The 22,435-nt window shown below is 50.2% G+C and overlaps 1 protein-coding gene and 1 long non-coding RNA gene across 5 annotated transcripts in view; one reads left to right on the forward strand and one right to left on the reverse strand.

Moving 5' to 3' along the window:
- LOC129392761 (uncharacterized) overlaps positions 1–785 on the reverse strand; it is a 3,952-nt gene extending 3,167 nt beyond the window's left edge. Inside the window, exon 1 of the long non-coding RNA XR_008619229.1 lies at positions 590–785. This is a non-coding gene — a long non-coding RNA (uncharacterized lncRNA). The remainder of the gene's footprint in view (positions 1–589) is intronic.
- Positions 786–883: 98 nt separating this feature from the next.
- LIG3 (DNA ligase 3) lies at positions 884–22,435 on the forward strand. 4 transcript variants are annotated; one of them, XM_028499665.2, is made up of 21 exons: positions 1,671–1,926; positions 2,044–2,085; positions 3,519–4,069; positions 6,074–6,217; positions 8,314–8,511; positions 9,180–9,331; positions 10,017–10,183; positions 10,267–10,344; positions 10,817–10,985; positions 12,799–12,954; positions 14,716–14,847; positions 15,229–15,308; positions 16,253–16,340; positions 17,026–17,103; positions 17,392–17,515; positions 18,121–18,263; positions 18,602–18,676; positions 19,124–19,270; positions 19,796–20,003; positions 20,409–20,491; positions 21,616–22,435. In XM_028499665.2, exons 1-21 carry the CDS (start codon positions 1,835–1,837, stop codon positions 21,847–21,849), a joined length of 3,141 nt encoding a protein of 1,046 aa, XP_028355466.1. In that variant the 5' UTR covers positions 1,671–1,834; the 3' UTR covers positions 21,850–22,435. The 4 variants fall into 4 exon arrangements, with proteins under 4 accessions (XP_007105664.2, XP_007105665.2, XP_028355466.1 ...); XM_007105602.4 differs by lacking the exons at positions 1,671–1,926; positions 2,044–2,085 and adding an exon at positions 884–988; XM_007105603.4 differs by lacking the exons at positions 1,671–1,926; positions 2,044–2,085 and adding an exon at positions 884–984.

A 22,435-nucleotide genomic window follows, 5' to 3' on the forward strand; every position in this document is an offset into this window, starting at 1 on the left:
AAGCAGAGGCCACAACAGTGAGAGGCCCGCGTACCGCAAAAAAAAAAAAAAAAAAAAGAAATATACTTTAAACAATACACAACCAAGGGTTTTCTGTACCCATTACTCCTTTATATATCTATCTCTAGTGTCCCTTTCCAATTAAATAACATTTATTGAATACTTACTATGTGCTAGGCACTTTGCGGGACACAAGACAATGGAAATACAGAAAAATAGATTGAATAATGCGACCTTTGACTTCCCCAAGCTCATCACAATATAGTTTCTCAACCAGTACCTTTAATGACTAGATAATCTCTAAAGTTAAGAGCAAATCACGGGGGCACTTCCCTGGCGGCGCAGCGGTTAAGAATCCGCCTGCCAATGCAGGGGACACGGGTTCAAGCCCTCGTCCGAGAAGATCCCACATGCCGGGGAGCAACTAAGCCTGTGCACCACAACTACTGAACCTGCGCTCTAGAGCCTGTGAGCCACAACTGAGCCCGCGTGCCACAACTACTGAAGCCCACGCGCCTAGAACCCATGCTCCGAGAAGCCACCGCAATGAGAAGCCAGAGCACGGCAACTGAGAGTAGCTCCCACTCACCGCAACTAGAGAACGCCCACGTGCTGCAACAACCCAACACGGCCAAAAATAATAAATTAAAAAAATAAAGTTTTAAAAAAAGAGCAAATCAGGGGGTCCCCGGCGTTCCTTCAGGCGCCGCCTCACTCCAGCATCTGGGCTTTCTCCTGATGGGTAAACACCTCCGCCACGCCCCAATACAGAGTCCTAGGCCTCTCCCGGGGAACCTGACCAAAGCCCACGTGGCAGGCGCGGGGCGGGGACTTGAGGCGCCGCTGGGGCCTGGACCTCTGCGCCTGCGCGCTGCGGCCAGCGCAAGGACCCGGATTTAAAGAGACAGGCGTTACAACGTTGGTGGCTGCGCGCGGCCTGTGCGTTCCTGGCCCTAGGCCTGAGGTGGAGCCGGAGTCGGGAAGGCAGGTGAGGGACGGCGCGGCCGGGCTGGGCAGGAGGGAGAGAGGCAGCCCGGGTTCCGAGGCTGGGGCGGCTGGAAGCCAGCCTCCTGACCTCCTCCTCCGCCCGCCCGCGGAGCCCCAGGGCACACCCTCTGTGACGTGGCGGCCCCCGGGGAGACCCACCGGCCTGAGCCGAGGCAGGGTGCCCCCGGCTTCCGCGAGGCTGCTCTGGCCGGATCTGCCTATCCGCCGCGCTGAAGTCGATGGGCTTCGGAGGGACCTCGGGAGCCTTTCTCTTCCCGCCGCGTCCCCTTCAGCCCAGCCCCGGGCTGTGTCCTGGAGGCCCCTCCTGCCCGAATCGAGGGACTCGCTTCCCCGCCCCGGGCAGTAGTAGCCCGTGCCCACTCCCGAAAGCGTCGCGGGGAGGCCCTCCGGGAAAAGCGGTTGCGGGGCTTTCACTTCCCGGCCCGGCTGCGTTCAGGCCTCAGTGGTTTCCTTTTCGGCTCCCTTTGATGAAATGCTGAGCGGCGGCTCTGGGTGCTGTGAGCCAGGCGGGGATCCTCACAACGGCTTTGTGCCTCCTCGTGGCCCATCGCCTCCTGGGCCCTGCGGAGGGTCGGGCACTGCGAGGTCCTCTCCTGTCGGCTCCTGTGGTCCCGGGGAGGGGGGGTGGAGGGTGGAGGAGGACGGGAGGGGGAGGGCTTCGTTACTCGCCCTCCAAGGAAGGTGGTGAACCTTGTTCCGAGTGCCTCTTACGGGCCTACCGTGCTTTCCCGTACCTCACCTCTGTGGTTCCTCAACTTCTGGGGGTTATAGAGACCTTTGTGAGTTTCCTGAAAATCATGACCGTCTCTCCCCCGCAAAATGTGCAATGCTGAATGTGCACCTTTTTGTATACATCTTCAGGGAGTTCAGAGCCTCCCCCACAAGGACTTATTTTAATTTTCCCAGCCATCCCGTGAGGTAGGTATTATTTTCTCTGTCTTAGAAATAAGAAAACAGACTCAGGGGAGTTAAAGGAAATTCTCAAAGATAACATAGTCCTTGAACTGTATGGTCACACTTGTGCTCCCGTCTCAGATTCCCAGTTACCTGCTGTCCTCTGCATCATGTTGCACTACAGTAAGTAAAGGCTGCTTTCCATTATCACCCAATAGCAATTTCACTACAAAGGTGGGTGCAGGCTGAAAATAACGTCCAGTCTGTTTAAAGTTGGAACTGCGAGGATACTTCAGAAAATATGGATAGAAGAAGGTGGGGGATGCCATGTGGATATGATACCTGTTTCCATTTGGGTTGATTGATCAGTTCCTTTGATTCTTGCTGTTCCAGCTACTTCAGCATTTCCCAATTCAAGCTGCTGAATTATAAGCAGGCTAGTTTCACATAGGGAGCTTCAGCTTAAAGGATAACTGCTTCGTTGATTTTGAGGGCTTTATTCTTAGAGTGACAACCTTTTGAGTTAGGTACTATTATTATCCACATTTTACAGTTGAGGAAATTGAGGAACTGAGAGGTTAAGTAACCTACCAAGGTCATACAGCCAATGAGCTAGGATTTGAAACCAGGCAGTCTGGTTTTAGGCTCCATTTAATTGCCCCTTAAAATAGGGCTTCTGATTAAATCGCACATCTATATAGTGGCTGAATTATTTTCTGAGGACGGCATATATTTTATATTTCACATTAAAAACTTTATGAACATAATGTAGTGGGTTTTGTTTTGTTTTGTTTGCCGCACCACACAACTTGTGGGATCTCAGTTCCTCAACCAGGGTTTGAACCCTGGCCACTGCAGTGAAAGCGCAGAGTCCTAACCACTAGACCACAAGTCTAGAGTTCCCACATTGCATTGGGAACTCCCAATGTAATTTTTCTTGATGATTAAAAAGAAACTTTAGGGGCTTCCCTGGTGGCGCAGTGGTTGAGAGTCCGCCTGCCAATGCAGGGGACGCGGGTTCGTGCCCTGGTTGAGGAAGATCCCACATGCCGCGGAGGGGCTGGGCCCGTGAGCCATGGCTGCTGGGCTTGTGCGTCCGGAGCCTGTGCTCCGCAATGGGAGAGGCCACAACAGTGAGAGGCCCGCGTATTGCAAAAAAAAAGAAACTTTAGGATCTTATTATTCTTAAGGCTCACCATCCATTTTAAGGATTAGGGGCCTGAGAGAAGGTTTTATGTTATTTGGAGTCTCTTGATTGTGATTTACTAGATACACATGTATACATTAGATAATTGAACATCGTTTTGCAAACTGAATTTTCCTGTATTGGAACTCTTTATCCTGTAGGCAATAAATCTTTCATACCTGGTCTTCCCTGGTGGTCCAGTGGTTAAGACTCAGCTTCCACTTCAGGGGGTGCAGGTCTGATCCTGGATGGGGGAACTAAGATCCCACGTGCTGTGCTGCACAGCCAGAAAAAAAAAAAAAACCTTTCATACTTTGGGAAATGTTTGATTGGTCAGCATGGATTGTGTTAGAATGTCTGCCTTTGAGGAAATTAGAAGCCTACCTCCTCGTTTATAACTCACTTTTCTGCCTCTCACCCTTTCATGCAGCTGTATGACTTTGGCTTTTAAGATCCTCTTACCACCAACTCTCCGTGCGCTCAGCCAAAAAGAACTGTGCCTATTCCGAGAACAACATCACTGGCCTGACATAAGACAGTTCAGCCGGTGGTCAGAAACAGTTCTTCGTGGACACCGCCTCTTTCAGAGAAGAAAGCCTGTTGTGTCATTCCAGGAAAGCAATCTAAGACCACGTGCCACCTGCCTTGTTTTCTTGCCAGGGTCGCATGTGGGACTCTGCAGTGGCCCCTGTGAGATGGCAGAGCAACGGTTCTGTGTGGACTATGCCAAGCGTGGCACAGCCGGCTGCAAAAAATGCAAGGAAAAGATTGTAAAGGGCGTGTGCCGAATCGGCAAGGTGGTGCCCAATCCCTTTTCAGAGTCAGGGGGCGATATGAAAGAGTGGTACCACATTAAATGCATGTTTGAGAAACTGGAGCGGGCCCGGGCCACCACAAAAAAAATTGAGGACCTCACAGAGCTGGAAGGCTGGGAAGAGCTGGAAGATAATGAGAAAGAACAAATAAGCCAGCACATTGCAGGTGGGATGGAGAATACTGCTTTTCATCTTATTGGTGCTGAGAAGAAAAGGGATGAGAGTAGAGCCCAATTTCTTTCTTCCTGTTTGTCTTTCTGTCTTTGTTTTAAGTTTTGGTTCGGAAATAACTTCAAACTCACACAAGAGTTGCAAGAATAAAAATAATACAAAGAATGCTCATATTCACCTTTTTTTTTTTTTTTTTTTTTTTTGCCACGCCACGTGGCATCTTAGTTCCCCAACCACAGATTGAACCCGGGTCCTCAGCAGTGAGAGCACAGAATCCTAACCACTGGACCGCTGGGGAATTCCCTCAGATTTACCTGTTGTTAACATTTTGCTCTCTTTGCTTTATCATTTGTGTTCACGTGTGTGCGTTCGCGCACTCTTTCTCTCTCTCTTAGTCTCTCCCTTCCACACACAGTTTTTTTTTTCCTGAACCATTTGAGCATACATTATGGTTCTTTGCCTTTAAATACTTCAATGTGTATATCTTAAGAATAAGGATATCTTGACCATAATACACCTATCAACCAGTAAATTTATCATGATATAATACTTTAATCCACCATCTGTATTCTAGTTTTGTCAGTTGACCAGATAATTTACAGCTTTTCTCTCCCTTCAGTATGGAATCCTAATCTAAGATCGGGTATTTCATTTAGTTGTCATTTCTGGCCTCCTTTAATCTGGAACATTGCCGTGGTCTTTCTTTTTCTTTTATGACATTGACATTTTTGAAGAATAGAGTACCTACCACTACACCCTTTTATCTGTCAATTTATTATCTGTATGAACTCATAGATTACTACTTTTTCCTGGTGGTTTATAATTGTACTGTATTAATTTGGTACTAAATTTTCCCATATTTGGCCAGTTGGGAGCCCCTTTGAGCTAGTTTCTGTCCTTAATGCCCAAATCACATTTTTAAAAATGTTTTAAAGTACTTCCTTATTCTCTGGCATAACAGTATGCTTGCTCTTAGGCTTACCTTGTATGTATCCTATCTTATCCCTGGAATCAGCCATTTCTCTGGAGTCCTTATTCCTGTTAGTGGAGAAATGGCATAAGAGACCAAAATCTAGATGTTCCATGTCCTCGGTGCCATGAGGTGTCCTTGCTTTTAAGCCCTTTTAGCAGACAGAACTAGAAAATATATGTTCGTATGTATGCAAAAACATATATACATACACAGATACGTATATATGTGCACATACGTGCATATTCACGTATGCATATTTTAGAAATCTTATACTTACAAATCCAATTAGTACTTTCTGACCTTCAGTGTCTTCATCTATAAAATAATATGCATATCTTCAATTAAGTTTAGTTCTGGTCACTGTAGGAGTACTCTAAAATGGGCATCTATCTTTCTTCTTTGAGAGGAAAAGAGATTTCTGGGAGAGAAAACTACTCATACATTTTTTTCTCAAGCTCCCCTCCTGCCCTGCCTGGCCTTAGCCATTGGCCTCAGCCTTTGTTACTTCTTGACCCATCTCATTCAGAGGAAGAAGAACATGAGGTAGAAGTAAACTGTCAGATAGCTCAAATAACTCAGCAGCTGAAATTTTTTTCCTACTTATACCAAATCAGCATGCTCTGTTTATCCATCTTCATTTTGCTTTCTTGGTTATCTATAAATTGGGGCTAATTCCATAAGCTGAGGTCACCACATTTTATCTGTTGAGACATGATTTCTCATTTCCTCCAAATAATCTGGAGATTATTATATGTGGGATAAGGGGTGGAGAGTGTTGATGAAAATTTAAGTTACTAATGAAAATAAAGAGTAACTGAGTCTTTTGTCCCCAGGACACCCTCTCCCTAATAAACTATTACTCACTGCCTCCACTCAAGAAGACCGGCCAGCGAGTAGTCAGCATTGGGTTAATACCATGGCAGTAACTTACCTAGCCAGGCTGTAAGAGCAATTGATAGATTCTTTAGAAGCTTTCTCAGGGATCTTTCACTGAAGGATATTTTCCCTTCTTTCGGGGTCCTACAGATCTGTCTTCCAAGGCAGGAAACACACCAAAGAAGAAAGCTGTTGTCCAGGCTAAGTTGACAGCCACTGGCCAGGTGACATCTCCAGTGAAAGGTGCCTCATTTGTCACCAATACCAATCCCCGGAAATTTTCTGGCTTTTCAGGTAAGATAGGTCAGGGTTACCTGAGCTGTTACAGTCCTTTTAATTTGGTATCCTATTTGGGACTCTGGTTAAGAGTGAACATTCTGTGCTCTCTAGCCTCCTTAATACGGTGACCCTTGAACAACATGGGCATTAGGGGCTCCAAACCCTCTGCACAGTTGAAAATTTATAGTCTACCCTCCTTATCCCATGTTTCTCCATATCCATGGTTCTACCATCCCCTCAGTTTGCATCCATGGATTCAATCAACTGCAGATTGTATAGTACTTACTTGCTATTGAAAAAAAATCTGTGTGTAAGTGGACCCATGCAGTTCAAACCTGTGTTGTTGAAGGGTCAACTTTAATTTGCTTCCATCTGAGCAGAGAGGTAATGGCTAATTCTCATTGCCTCACTTGTATAGCATTTCTTTGTATATTTTAATCTCTGTTGCAGCAAAAAGATGTTTGTTTTGTCAAGACTTTTTCCCCTTGAAGTAGTTTACCTGGATCAGACATAACCTGCCCTTTACTTCCTTGTTTTTTGATAGTGGAAGAAGCTTGAGAAATTGCATGCCTAAACTTGCCCAAACTGGAGATGAAAGTAGAGAAGAAGGGAGATGTCCTGCATAGCCTTGTGTAGCAGATAGCGTTGGGCTGGGGCCTTTTACATACATGGTTTCATTTGTTCTTCGTTAAACGTTGGGAAGTACTTGTATTAGGCCCATCTTATGAATGAGAAAGCCAATGCTCAGCATCATTATGGAGTTAGTTTTTACACTGAAGTCTGTTTAACTCCAGCACCTGTGGTCTTTTACCCTACAACCTGTTACTTCTTTTATATGGAGACATTCTTGTGACTGCCTCAGCTAAAGAAAATAAAGTCAAAACACATGGGCTCAGACGTTGTTTGAGGAAGTTGCTTCTATAATGAGTGAAAGAAGCCCGGACTTGAGGTCAGAAGACCTGGGTCCTGGTCTGAGCCTCTGTGGCGTCATCTGTGAAGTGGGAATGGCAACACCTGCCTTGTTGATCCCACAGTGTCTTACAAGGAATAAAGGAGATAAAGTTGCAAAAACAGTGCCTGACTCTCTGGGATTTTTTATTTTTTTAAAACTCTGAGGTTTGCTTGGTTTTTGTCTAATGGTAGGCCAAAGATAGAAATATGGAAGAGTCCAGGTGACAGTAAGGGCAGTGTGTCTCTGGAAGGGCCCTGGTTCTAGGGAGCGAATTTGGGAGAAACGGGGTGTTCTAGTTCTTACAAGCTGCTGAACGGTGACATTTTGGAGATTTTGTCCCCTAAAATCCCCTTTAGACTCCGGGTTAGAGATGAGGATAGATTTATAATTTACAGAGCCCAGGCAAGAAGACACTTACATCAGCAGACAGCTTGCTAATGGCTTTGCTGCAAGCTTGCAGAATGAAATTTACTTTGTAAATGGTCACAAGGAGGTAAAAGAGGATCAACTCAAAAGAGTTGTACAGTTATTTGGGGTGTCTGGAGGAAAGACCTACTTGTTGCCTACTTTTTGCTTTTACAATAAGAAAGAAAAGAAAGTGGTGATGGGGGTGGGTGGGGGTGGCAAGGAGCTGGGAATGTCCTCTCTCCTCTGGCCTTGGTCTCCTCATCAATAAGAAGAGATTGAACTCGATAATTTTTAAGGCTTCTTCCAGTTCCGACAATCTGCAGTAGCAATGGTTTCAGATTGACTAACGAGTCCCCTGATTTCTTCCCCCTTCCTGATCCCAGCTTTTCTGGGTTCAGCTTTGCAAGTGCTCTGAGATCGTCCTGACGACTCTTGGCATGAAAACGGCCCTTGTTCTTCTGTGAAGCAGTCATATAAAAGGATGCACATCAGCGGGTCTTCTGCTTCAGTGTGAGGCTGTCGTTTCTTTACTGTTAACAGCTGTGAGATTTGGGGAGATCACTTGACCTCCTTTTTTTTACCCATAAAATGGGTATAATATCTACCCCCAAAGGGCTCGTTTTGGGGGATTAAGTGAAGCTACATATGTAAGGAGCACCAGCAGAGTGTCTATTAGTTTCCCTTTCTTCCTTCTCAGCAAGGCAAAATGAATCATCTATGCTGTCTCTCTCTCTTTTTCTCTTCCCAACAGCGAAGCCCAACAACTCTGGGGAAGCCCACTCAAGCCCTACCCCTAAGACAAGTCTGTCCTCAAGCAAATGTGACCCTAAGCACAAGGATTGTCTGCTACGTGAGTTTCGGAAGTTGTGTGCCATGGTGGCTGAAAATCCTAGCTACAACACGAAGACCCAGATCATCCAGGACTTCCTTCAGAAAGGCTCAGCAGGAGGTGGGGCCTCGAGCATCCTGGATGGGCTTCTCCTCTAAAGAGCTCAGAGTCGTGGCCGCTTCACGGACATGTGAACTGTACAGTTGCACGGGGCCTCACACTTGGTTTAATGCTCTGCTATTGCCATCTTGAAATTCTTAACACTTTTGAACAAAGAGCCCACCTTTTCATTTTGTACTGGGCCCCACGAAGTGTGTAGCCAGTGCTGCTCAAAACATGTTGGCATCTTTCTGCCTCCCTTACTCTGCCCCCCAGGAGGCCAGAAGAACCTATCCCATTTGACCAAGAGGAAAATTCACTATCCTGCATGTTTGAATAGGTTTTTGTGAACCACTTGCACAGCTTGGCAATAGAATCTTCCAACTGTGTTTCTTTCATTCATCTAACAAATGATCATTGAGCATCTGAAATGTGCTCATCACTGGGGACACTACAGTGACAGTCATGGCTCTGCCATGCAGGAGTTCCTCCAGGGGCTAGAAGGGAGGCACACCACCAGCCACCCAACGCCACGGCCTTTGCTGCTGTGGTGAAATGCACACCCTACCCTGTGGTCCAGTCACGGCAAGGGCAGCAACGTAGACATCTCTTTTGCTTCCTTGAGGTTATGTATTTATTTGTTTAAGCTCCATTTCTCAAGAAGGGTTTCTTTATTCTGTCTCCTCCAGATGGTTTCCACGGTGACGTGTACCTAACAGTGAAGCTGCTGCTGCCGGGTGTTATTAAGAGTGTTTACAACTTGAATGATAAGCAGATTGTGAAGCTTTTCAGCCGCATTTTTAACTGCAACTCAGATGATATGGCACGAGACCTAGAGCAGGTCAGAGGAAGGGGAGGGTAGGTGGATTCCAGGTGGGGTTCTGCCTAGCCAAGCACCTGTACCCTCTTTTTTCTGGCAGAGCACTGTTTTAGGAAACTGAAACCCACTTGAGCAAGCTTTCATTATGAGAGGAGCTGAATGGGAGACTACAGCTGTTAGTTTCACAAGGTTCTGAGGACTGAACTTATACTACTGCTGCACCCGAGAGGCCTAGACCTAAGGGGCTGGATCTGAGACTTCCCACTATCTCTCCAGGAGCTCTTATTCTAGACCCTGGCTTTTTCTGGCTTTTATTCCCCTATAACTTGGGCTTACCATTCAGTTTTGGTTTGTTCATGACTCCAGCCTTGGCACAGTGGAAAGTTTCTATCCAAACATCCCCATTATCTGATGACCCTATCTGTCTCTTAGTTCAGATTCTAACAGGCCTCCAGTTGGCTTGGCCCTGGATTAGTTCTTGTATCACTTCTCAGCTAAGGCAGGTGGTCAGATCCTGTGGTGGATGGAGGTACCCTTTCCATGAGCTGTGGGTGGGACAGATTCTTAAGAAGTGAGGTCAATATGTGTGAGTTGGGGATAGGAGCGGTGATTGAAATCTCTGATTCCCCCTTTAGTCCTGGGGACTCAGGGGTTACACTTGGCCACTCTGGGGTTGCTGCAGTGGCATTTTGGTTTTTGGAGACAGGGTGACGTGTCAGAGACAATCAGAGTCTTCTTTGAGCAGAGCAAGTCCTTCCCCCCAGCTGCCAAGAGCCTTCTTACCATCCAGGAGGTGGATGAATTCCTCCTGCGTCTCTCCAAGCTCACCAAGGAGGACGAGCAGCAGCAGGCCCTGCGGGACATCGCCTCCAGGTGGGGACGGGCCTGGGCCTGGGGTCACGCTTGGGACTGCAGAGCTTTTCAAAGACCAAGTTGAATGTGCCTCATCCCTCTAGGTGTACAGCCAATGACCTGAAGTGCATCATCAGGTTGATCAAACATGATCTGAAGATGAACTCGGGTGCAAAACATGTGTAAGTACCGGGTGCTCTGATAGTTGAAGCTGCCCACTTTCTTTGTTGTCAGCTGGTGTCAGGACTTTGGAGCCCTGATTTGGTTTTGAATCCTGGTTCTCCCTTCTTCCTTCCTGTGGGACCCATCACTTGACCTAGCTCAGCCTCCATTTTCTCATACGTTAAATGGAGATAACAGTACCTTTTCACAGAGTTATTACAATCAAACATATGGAATATGTTCAATAATTATGGTATGAGTTGCTTGCCCATTCCAGCCCCCTCTTTGCTGGGGCAGCATCCATGTAGCACAGTATCTCAAAAGAGCTGAGTTTTCCAAGAGCTTTTTCTCCTGTGAAAGTCTTTAGACCATAGAACATAACCCCTTCCCCATATATTGGGAGCCCTCCTCTCTCTGAGGACAGACTGCTATCCAAAGCATTAAGCTCAAAGGCAGTGGTTTTTGTTTCCTTGCTCCTGTTGGCCTTGGCAGGTTAGATGCCCTAGACCCCAATGCCTATGAAGCCTTCAAAGCCTCGCGCAACCTGCACGATGTGGTGGAGCGGGTCCTCCGCAACGAGCAGGAGGTGAAGAAGGAGCCAGGCCGGAAACGAGCTCTGAGTGTCCAGGCCTCACTGATGACCCCGGTGCAGCCCATGCTGGTAAGGCCGCTGCTCTGGCCCTGCTTTCTACTCCTGTCCAAGGTTACTATCCTTCCCTGTGAGATCTGATAGGGTACGATGTTGACAGCCTGTGAAAGTTGGCTGGAGGAGTTTGGGGAAGGAAGAGTAGAGATGCAAAGGTTGTTTCTCATGGAGGAGTAAAAGCAGAGGAGGAGACGGAGTGACCTGGTGGAAAGGCCTGAGATCTAGGCCCGGCTCGGCCATCAGCAAGCTGTAGAATCTTAGGTGAGTTCCTTAGCCTCTCTTGGTCCTTAGTTTTCTTATGGGAATGAAGTCTGAAGCATCTACCTAGAGCGGTTCACCTGTCATCTTTCCTGAAGTCAGGTGGATGTATGAAGTAACTCCTGTTTCTGTGACCTGCCCCAGAGTAGCTCTGAGAGTTGGTGACAGAGCCAGGCTTTCTATGACAGGGTGACTTGGGTCTCCTTTTTTTCTGGAACGAGAGGAAGCTTAAGGAATGAAGACCAGATCTTCTTGGGCCTCTGCTCATTTCATGAGAAATGAGATTTCCTTTCTGGTGTGGGTTTTCTTGTGCAAAAGGACTGTCCACATCTGCTGCCATGCCTGCTGTGAGAGCCTTTGCATTGTTTCAGTGGGGTGCGCTGCTTTGTATGAAATGGTCTTGTGTGTTTTACTGAAGTCTTGGTCTAGGGTTCTGTGTTTGGGACAGGGAAGTATTCTGTGGGACAGCCAGCACCAAAATAGTGAAATCTCCACTTGAGGGACTGGTCCCCTCCATTAGTGGCCTTTCTGACTTTTATAAGAATTCTTTCTGGAGTCTGTTCTACAGCCTGTCATTTGAAGAGTGGCATGGGTTTTACAGCTTACTGGTTAACCACCCAGGCTTTGAAGTTGGGCCTAGATTCACATCTCATTTCTGCCCTTTACTAGCTATGTAACTGAAAATGGGCATTTAACCTCTGTGAACTTCAGCTTTCTCATTCATAAAGCGAAAACAACAATATTTATGGCATAAGATATGACGCTGAGGATGAAATGAAATTTTGTGTATGATCTGACACATAGAAATACCTCCAAGATGATAGTCATTGTTGTTTGAGTCAGGACAGCACAGGTATGTGAATAAGCACTCCTGTGTCATGTCCTGTCCTAGGGATTCCTGATCACTGCCATCCTGCCAGCCTCACTGTCACCTGCACGCTTTAATCTTACCTCTGCGTACCCCCTGTGCTGAGATAACTGTGTGCTCAGTAATAAGCCAGAGGCCCTGCAAGACCCTAAATTATTGGTTTTTTGTTTTTTTTTGTTTTTTTTTTTTTTTTTTTAATTTTTCTTGTGGTACGCAGGCCTCTCACTGTTGTGGCCTCTCCCATTGCGGAGCACAGGCTCCAGACGCGCAGGCTCAGCGGCCATGGCTCACGGGCCCAGCCTCTCTGCGGCATGTGGGATCTTCCCGGACTGGGGCACAAACCTGTGTCCCCTGCATTGGCAGGCGGACTCTCAACCACTACGCCACCAGGGAAGCCCGACCCTAAATTATTATTGAGAAAAAAATCAAATGCTGTTTCAGTGGAATTGTATTTGCTCTACAATGAATTGCATTCATATATTCCTCGAAATGTAAGCTCCTGTGTTAATTTAGGTGGTGCTTTTATTGTTGGAATACGACACTGCCCAGCCTTTTCCATTCCCATCACCTCTTCGGCAGCCTGCCCTGGGGGTACGCTCTGGCTGTTGGTCCCTGGGACCTGGGCTCTGGGCTGTCCTTGCTGAGCAGCCCTGCTTGGAAGAGCACCTGTAAGTCTCCAGGCTTTTCTTTCCCTACCCCAAGGCCGAGGCCTGCAAGTCCATCGAGTACGCGATGAAGAAATGTCCGAATGGTATGTTCTCTGAGATCAAGTATGATGGGGAGCGGGTCCAGGTGCATAAGAACGGGGACCACTTCAGCTACTTCAGCCGCAGTCTCAAGCCAGTCCTGCCGCACAAGGTATAGATCCCTTCCTTTCCGCTGGGACTCTTTCACTTCCTGCCTCTAAGAATCTCAGAGCCAATGTTCCATAGCCATTCCAGCTCTGGTGTAAAATAGGGTCTATTTTGTATTTGTTGAATGAAAGAATGAATTCATTTATTCAGTTTTGGAGTCTTCCAATAATGAGGGGCAGCTCAGTAGGGACAGCCCAAGAGCGCAGACAGGGGTCAGTCGGCACAGAGCCTGGAGGCAGTGATGCCGGCTGTGACGCCGGGACAGCGAGCTCAGCTGGTGAGCCACGTGCAGTGCTTGTCTTCTGCGTTTCCGGGTCCTGTGTGCTCCCCCCTAGCTAAGTCATGGCTCAGGTACAAAGGGCCAGTGGGCTGTCATTCATTAATTTGTTCAACAGGTATTTATCAAGTGTTTAGTATATTCTGGGTGCTGTTTAGGTAGTGGGCATCCAGCATTTTAAAAAAAAAAAAGGGTGGAAGTTCTGCCCCTCCAGAAGCTTACATTCATATGTAAACATAATCCCACAAGGATTTCTGGGAGCCCAGAATCCTGCCCTCAATCAGAGGGCATTGAGAACCTCGCCCCTCAGCCCTTCTTAGCTCCCGGGGCCTCTGGGAGCTTTTGGGGGTGTGTCCAGGGAAAGAGGCAGCGGGCACATCTGGCTCCAGTAGCTGGAGGGTAGGTAGGCCTCTTGTTCTTGTTCCCCCTTCTGTCTTAGCTCAGACTCCACTTCTCAGAGCCCCGGGAGAGGGGGCGTGGTATGGGGCTCACAGCCTTACCTCAGCCTCCCCTGCCTGCTAGAGCACTGGGCAGTCGGACCGTTTGGTTTGGGTGTTCTGCAGAGCTGAGCACAGCCTCCCCGTGAGCATTAGTGTGGGCTCACTTGCTCTGTAGGGAGGGCTCACAGTCAAACTGCTGAGGAACAGCTCCTGGTGAGCTTGTTCTGGGGACACCTCCTGCTCCTTAGGAAGGCATTTGAGCACAGCTTTCCAGACTGAGAGCCGTTTCCCTGCCCTCCCTTACCAAAGTTTCATTATCCCTCTCTCCCCTTTGCTTTGATTCACGAAGGGCTGGGTCCCGGATGGAAGCGGAGTGGGATGGATGTGCAGGCCTTTCCTGTACCCCCTCCAAGCTTCTGAGGCAGTGATGGCCTAAGTGCCCTGCCCAAGGGAGGATTGGACCACAGTAATGCTCTCTGGACTGCCTTCGTGGCCTTACTCGGCAGGGGCCACCATGGGTTACAGTGGAACCTCTTCCTGTAGGACTGTAAACACTAAGGCTCTGCCTTTGACAGGAAAAAAATCCAATTCCAAACATCCTTTTCTTCCTCATTCTGAAGATGGCTGTGGGTTCAGAGCTCCCACTCAGAGAAGAAGCTCCTCAGTTTCCTTGCTCCTCCTAAGGGGATTCATTTCTTCCCTTCCATCTTCTTTCCAACTGGTCTGTTCTCCTGCACAAATCTCTGCCTGCCCACCTTCCCTCCCTCCATTCCGTGTTTGTCTGCCCCCACCTCCTCCCCCTCATTTTCACTCTCAGTTTCTTCCTTTTTCCTGCAAATTCTCCTCTGCAGCCAATAGAAAATGACCTCAACACGGGCTGACCTCTTCCTGGGTCTGGGCAGAGGTCCCGAAACATAGCTGATTCTTCTTGTCTAGGTGGCTGCCAAGGCCTAGGTCTGTTCTGCGCATTAGCTCGGCTTGCACATGTTGGTGTTCTGTGTTCCTCTGGGGCCTGACTCCCTCCCCTGAGTGACCCTTCTGCCTTCAGGTGGCCCACTTTAAGGACTACATCCCCCAGGCTTTCCCTGGGGGCCACAGCATGATCTTGGACTCTGAGGTGCTCCTGATCGACAGCAAGAGAGGCAAACCACTGCCCTTTGGGACTCTGGGAGTGCACAAGGTACTGGCTCGGGGCCAGATGTGCAAGAGTGAGTGTGTGCACGTGTGTGTGCTGTCAGTCTGAATGGAGAGGAATGTATCACTTACTTAGGGTCAAGCTTATCTTCATCTCTGAACTGGTTCTGAATTTAGCCCTGAGTTTAAATGTGTTTTTGTGTTTTGCATAAAAAAAGAGCTAGTAATGGCAACTAACTTACAATTGGGTCAGTCTCTATTCAGGACCATCTGTCAAGTGCCCTTGTGGCCCAGGGACTTAACAGCACAAATAGGCCTTTTGTATCGGATGCTTCAGAGGGTCTCTGGAAGTGGATTGGTACTCCCCATTTTTCATGCCCTCTTATTTTTGTCCCTTATGTACCTACTACCTCATTTTCCCTTACAGAAAGCTGCCTTCCAGGATGCTAATGTCTGCCTGTTTGTTTTTGATTGTATCTACTTCAATGATGTCAGCTTGATGGATAGGTGAGGAATCTATTTTTGATTCCTGGGTGGGGAGGTGAGGGCTTCAGATTGGACAGGAGGGAGGAGAAGTGGCTGGAGCTGGTGCCTCTTTGTGCCCAGGAGCTGCAGCGGGAGGGAGCTGAGAGCCAGCACAGTTGCTACGCAGCTCCCCATTCAATGTTACGAAGAGCCGATGCGTTGGAATGCTTAAGTCACAGAGGAAACTCAACCACCCACGGCAAAGTGGATTGTTGACAAGATACAGACTATGAGCACAGTAGGGTTTCAGTTTATCTTCAACAGCACCTACGGGTAAATGAGGCAGATAGTTTTCAGCTCAGAGGTTTTGTTTTTGGAAGAGGCCAACAACAGGAAGCTTGTGATTGTCAGTGTTCTGTGGCTGGGGGCTTCTTAGGGATAACTAGCCGTCTTGACTTAGCTGCATCCAGTTCTTGAGCCTGAGAAACCGTTTTGGCCCCTTCCTCCCTTAGAGAGGCATCCCAGCCCCCACACTCCACACCAGCCTTGAGTGTGGAAGGGGAAGGAGACAGAAGGGAGAAGGAACTGCGGGGGTAGGAGTTGGGGTTTGGGCTTCAGGTCCTGAGGCCTGTCAGCCTGCTCACCCAAGCACCAGCCCGCCTGGGGCCTGGGGTGAAGCAGGGTGCAGAAAATGAGAGTCGGAGTTATTTTTCAAATGGGACCAGGATTTATACAGTCTGTTTGGGCTGATGAGGTAGAGACAGGAACTACAGCAATGAAGTGGCTCTGTGCCGTGGCTTATAACTGTCTGTCTTTGGTCCCAGTGGAGCCCTTGTCACGCTGGCAGGCAGAACTGTTAGACATGAGGGCCCTAAGCCATGGCAGAGCCCGAAGCCAAAGTTCACCGTTGTGCCCCTTCCCTCCTCGGAACTCCTCAAGGGGGTGGGAGGACCCTGGCCTGACCTCAGTTCTCCTGTCCCCCTCAGGCCTCTGTTTGAGCGGCGGAAGTTTCTTCACGATAACATGGTTGAAATTCCCAACCGGATCATGTTCTCAGAAATGAAGCAAGTCGCAGTGAGTGAATCCCACCCTAGGCAGTGTCCTAGTGGTTTGAAAGCAGGGCAGAGAGCCCCTTGGGTCAGATGTGACTGGGAGAATGCGTCTTAATTATTTTCTTATGAGGGAAGCTGATGTGTATACAGGCAGACCTTGGAGATACTGTGGGTTTGGTTCTAGACCATAAAGCAATATCACAATAACATAAGTCATAAGAATTTTTTGGTTTCCCAGTGCATAGAAAAGTTATGTTAATACTATACTGTAGTCTGTTAAGTGTGTAATAATAGCATTATGTCTAAATAAACAATGTGCATACCGTAATGAAAAATACTAAAAAATGCTCACCATCATCTGACAACACAGGGTTGCCACAGCCTTCAGTTTGTAAAAAACACAGTATCTGCAGAGTGCAACAAAGCAAAGCGAGGAAGACAAGGTCTGCCTGTGTTCGTCTACCAGTCTCCACCTGGGAGGGCAGGGCATGAAGCATCCTTCCCAGTTGGGCTCCCAGTGTCTCTGAGCTGAAGCAGCTCTCTGGTTGGTCGCTGCTCTGCTAACGCTTTTGTTCCTTCTATTCAAGTCAGGGTGTTTGCAGCAGGCGCTTTGCATAGTGTGTGAAAAGAGACCCCCCCTCTACCTCGCTCCCAGAGCCCTTCTCTGTTCTCATACCAACCTCAGCGTCTCTCCTGTTATCCCTCAGAAAGCTTCCGACTTGGCTGACATGATCAACCGGGTGATCCAAGAGGGGTTGGAAGGGCTGGTGCTGAAGGACGTGAAGGTAAGACGGTCACATCCTTTGCTTTCTCCCGCAAAGCCCTCCCCTGAGCCTTTCCAGCCCTGGCCAGGAGGTGGCGGTGGTGGTCTGAGGTGTTTGGGGTTGAGTGCTGGGAGGCGTCTTTCCAGAGTTCTGGATCCTAGGGGATGGGTTTGTGTATGTCTCCCGTAGTGCCTGGAGCAGAGCGGGCTGGGCACTGTGACAGATCCAGTATGTCGTGTGAAGAGGTAAAAAGCCCACCCTCATAGAGTGTCCATTCTAGTTTGTGGTCTCTCTCTTGCTTCCCCTCAGGGTACATATGAGCCTGGAAAGCGTCATTGGCTGAAAGTGAAGAAGGACTATTTGAACGAGGGGGCCATGGCTGACACAGCTGACCTGGTGGTGCTTGGGGCCTTCTATGGGCAAGGGAGCAAAGGTCAGGGTGGCCTCTGGCCTCTGGGATGGTACTTCTTTGAAAGGTACCACTCAAGGAATAGGCAGGCTTTTTTCCTGGCTTGGTCTACTAGCGTGGCCAGTCATGACTTCCAAAGCTCTGGGATTAGGGGCCCCAACGTCACCCATGCTACGTCAGGCAGGGACACTGAGAGCTGCGGACCTGGGAAGGGCGAGATCAGGCAAGAGTACCCTGTGCTAGCCGGGCACAAAGAAGCTCACCACCAACTATTTCTTCAGGGACTGGCAGCTTTCTCCTCAGGGAAAATCTCCATTTCCTGACTGGAGAGGAAGCTGGGGTCTGAGAAACTAGTACTGGTAGGCATCTTTCTGTGTGCCAGGCTCTATTCAATTCCTTTTACTCCACCAGAGCCCAACGTCAGTTGTGATTATCCCTAATTCACTGAAGAGGAAATTGAGACTCAAAAAGGTTACACTTACACAGCTAGCAAGGGGTAGATCCAGGAGGTGATCTCTGGCACTCGGATGCCAAGGCCTGGGCCCTTTCCTCCAGCAGGCTGCCCCTCACAGGGCACGAGGGGGTGGCAGAGATGCCCCCCTAGTTTATTTAGCCCCTCCTCTCCCCAGGTGGCATGATGTCCATCTTCCTCATGGGCTGCTATGACCCGAGCAGCCAGAAGTGGTGCACGGTCACCAAGTGTGCAGGAGGCCACGACGACGCGACGCTCGCCCGCCTACAGAAGGAACTGGACATGGTGAAGATCAGCAAGGTGAGGAGGGGACCTGGGCGCCCTGGCCTCTGGACTGGCAGTCATTCCTGAGACAGTCAGTGTTGTGGGGGCCGCAGGTATCATTTATCTGTTTCCACAGAAAAGAGAACTGGTGCTTGGCCATAGGAGCAGTATTAGGCCCTCAAGTTCTCTGAGTACCTACCTTGTGGAAACTGGCCTGCATGCCCTCCAGGCCACACCCTCTCTGGGCAGGGAGGATCCCAAGGGGTGAGGGTCAGCCTTTTGTGATAAGTCACCTGTTCTCACAAGCCCGTGACCAAGAAGGGGTTTAAGTCTCGTTTTGGCAACAGCCCAGGACTGCATCTTTTCTCCTCTAGGATCCCAGCAAGATACCCAGCTGGCTGAAAATCAATAAGATCTACTATCCTGACTTCATCGTTCCAGACCCAAAGGTATTAGCCCAGGGCCTGGGGTCCTCCAGCCCAAAAACTGAGCTTGTACATTCTCTAGTGCCACAGAGACGTCACCTGGGCCTCACTGACAGTCCACCCAGGGTGGGGCTCTGGGCTGTTTAGCCAAGTGACAGGCACAGGGGTGACCAGTCAACACTGAGGGGTCATCCTCAGTAGAGAAAGGGACCGCCCGTCCTCTGGTCACAGAGGGTCTGCTCTAGAAGTGACCTGGGCCAATCCCTTCCTGCACTGACAGAGAAACTGAGGCCCAGAGAAGCAACGAGACTTCCCTAAGGTCACACGGCATCAGCAGCAACAGTGGGACTTGAACTTGTCTCCTTCCTGTTAGCCACTGCTCTTTTGATTTTAACTTGTTCTGTATTGCTTTTAGCTGGTTGGGAGGTGTTTTCTACTTAACCAGGGAGTGACCTGACTTACTCCTGACAGAAAGCTGCCGTGTGGGAGATCACAGGGGCTGAATTCTCAAAATCTGAGGCTCACACAGCTGATGGGATCTCCATCCGTTTCCCTCGCTGCACCCGAATCCGTGATGATAAGGACTGGAAGTCTGCCACTGACCTCCCCCAACTCAAGGTGCCATTTCCTGGGCTGCGTGTGTGTCCTGTACCCACTGTCCCAGCCTTGGAACCGAGGGCACCTGGCCTCCTGCGTCCTCTGTCTTCTTTCCCCGCTGCACTGAGATGGGCAAGGAGGGCAGTTATCAGAAAGGGAAACCAAGCCGTGGCGGGGCCAGGAGCAGCAGCGCTGGGGCCCCACCCACATCTCCCGGCAGAGAGCCCTACCTTCACCGGGCCCCCGTGGGCAGCCCTGGGTCCTGGTGAGGGAGAGCTCCCGTCTCACGGTTTCCTATGGAGGACCTGGCCCCAGGCTGCAGTCTCTACATTGCGGAAAAGACCTGGGGAACAGAACAGTGATCTGTGCTGATTACTCCAGAAACAGGGCCAGAGCTAGAAAAGTACCAAGGAAGCCAGCCACTTTTCCCTGTTACGTGTCTCTTTCCCCTCATTGTTCCTCAGTCACCTAAAACGTACCACACGGACTGCCTGAGGCCAGTGGCTGGGAAGGGAGTGATACACCAATGTTCTCCCCCCTCCTCAGGAACTGTACCAGCTCTCCAAGGAGCGGGCGGCTTTCGCCATAGTGGCCGGAGATGAGGGGAGCTCCACTACAGGGGGCAGCAGCGGAGAGAACGAGGGCACCTCGGGGCCAGCTGTGTCTCACGAGGCCCCGAGAACCTCCCCCAAGCAGCCCTCCGCCAGTGCCAAGAAGGCGGGAGGGAAGCTGAGTAGCTCCAACAGCAAAGGCGGTAAGGAGAAGGGTAGGGGCTGGGGTGATGAAGAATGGACATGAGGGCAGAGACCAAGGACAAGGACCCAGTCTCACACTCCAGCCCTGAGGTCATGTGATTCTCTGTCCACTGCAGCTGACGTTGGCTGCATTCCTGCTGTGTGTCCACCCATGGGCCAGAAGCTGTTCTGCTGGGCATCCTCCTGCTCTGTAAATCTGAATGACAGGACCCCGGGAGAGCCCCTCGGAGCCGGGGATAAGCCACCTCTGAGCTAAAGGCTCAGCGTACAGCCCTTACCTCCTGTCTCACCCACGCTCACAGCAGAGGAAGGGCCCAGCCCTTCTCTGTACTCCCCTGACTTCAGGGACCATTATCCGCTCCCCTGCCCTCTTCTTAGTTCTCATCCTGAGCTCTCTCCTGCAGGCAACAAGCTGGCTGCAAAGCCTTCCCCTGTGAGAGTGGGAGAGAAGCGGAAGGCTCCTGATGAGACCCCGTGCCAAGCAAAGGTGAGGGTAGGAACAGCAGTGCCCTCCGGGGGGTGGGGGGGCCTCGTGTGCCCAACCCTCTGCACTTGGACTCTGAGAGACAAGCGAAGGTGTTATCAGGACTAGCTGCCAACCCCCTGCCCTCCTGCAGCTGCTCCTGGCCGCTGGCTGGGCTGGCAGTGCTGCGGCTCCACCCTGTGCCCTCTTGTTGCCTTGCAGAGGCGGCCGGCCAGCGAGCAGAGAGGAAGGAGCGCTGTGCCAGCAGGCAGGCGATAGAGCAGCCAGCCCAGCCGAGAGGCTGCAGGGACCCACCCGGTTGCCGGTCCCAAGTCACAATTGACATTAAAGGGGAGAAAGCCCAGTCTGGGTGTGGGAGTGCAGCAGTGTGAGTTTGTGAACAGGGCCAGCCAGCGAGGAGCGGGAGAGGGCACTGGCTTGGTGACCGTCTTTTTCCCTCTTGTACTCCCTTGTTAGTCTTTGGTTTGACAGCAGCTATTGAGTGCCTGCTGAGGCCAGTGACTCGGTTCAGCCCTGGGGGAGCTGATGCCCCAAAGGGCAGATAAAGAACTCGACATCTGGTCACTACACGGTGATTGTGCCACCCCAGCCCAGGAGTCAGCACAGAGGTCTGGGAACTCAGGCCCTGAACCCAGTCCCCAGAGCACCTATACGACCTTTCCGTCTTTTCCCTACCTGAAGCCTGGAATCCGCACACAGTCACGAGCCGGGCTCCTGGCCCCTTGGCCAGCTGGCGCACACAACAGTGGACTGCTCAGTCGAGCGGCGTCGCTGCGTCTTGAGCGCCACTGGCCCTGCCCACCAGCCCCTGGATGGTTCTTGGAGACACGTACTTTCCGAGTCCCCAGTGTAGGGACCCGTCTCCTCTCCCTTCTCTTCCTCTAGGCAAGGATGGAAGGGCATGTCAGTCCTATGTAATCTGGAGTGGCTGGAGGATTGGGGTTTTGATGGCTTTACCTTTTCTCCAGTAAACTCTTTCCCCTCGTGTCCTGACCACTAGGCTCCCTCTCTCTGGCCTTTGATCTAACCTCCCTCCTCGCTGGTCTCGGCTCCCTGGGCGGAGAGCCATCTGCCCCAGCACAGTCCAGCCCTGCTCCGGGCCTGCCCTGACCACTGTGCATTTGCAGGTGCTGCTGGACATCTTCACCGGGGTGCGGCTCTACCTGCCGCCCTCCACGCCAGACTTCAGCCGTCTCCGACGCTACTTTGTGGCATTCGATGGGGACCTGGCACAGGAATTTGACGTGGCCTCAGCCACGCACGTGCTGGGTAGCAGGGACAAGAACCCTGCGGCCCAGCAGGTCTCCCCGGAGTGGATCTGGGCCTGTATCCGGAAACGGAGACTGGTAGCTCCCTGCTAGGACTGCTGCCTGCCCTCGCCCTCTGGCTGTGCTCTCCCCACTGCACTACCCCTGGACAGGGCAGGCAGGCACGGGACAGAACCCGGGGGAGCGGGCTTTCTCCTCCAAGCTGCGCATCTTCCAGAACCCACCAGCCACGCACGGTCTCTTCCAGACTGGAGTTAGTTGCTGTGGGTACCACCAGTGAAGTCAGTTTCTCCTGCCGGTTTACATAGGTCTTTCAGATCTGGGTGCTGGTTTTGACCTGTTTTTTCTTCTTTAAAAAGAAGCTTTTAAAAAAACAAAAACAAAAAAGCCAGGAACTATCTTGGAGTTACTTATGTCCTTCCCCCCACACCCCCTATAATTCCCCTAGTGATTAAGGAGTGAAGGGAAGGCCGGCTGTTGAAGCGCTGTCCACGGGCTGAAGAGCCCGTCCTGGCGGCAGTCTTTTCTCCCTTACCTGCCCCTTCTACTTCCAGGCTCATTTTAAAGTTGTATTTAAAAGAAAGACTGTCCCCAGAAATGCTTATATTTGGCGAAACTTGTATTCAGCCTGGCCGCCAGGAATGAAGTCTCACTTGAAACCAAATGGGTTTTATGTCTT

Source organism: Physeter macrocephalus, chromosome 14 (genome assembly GCF_002837175.3).
Source record: "Physeter macrocephalus isolate SW-GA chromosome 14, ASM283717v5, whole genome shotgun sequence".
In the NCBI taxonomy this organism is placed as follows: domain Eukaryota; kingdom Metazoa; phylum Chordata; class Mammalia; order Artiodactyla; family Physeteridae; genus Physeter; species Physeter macrocephalus.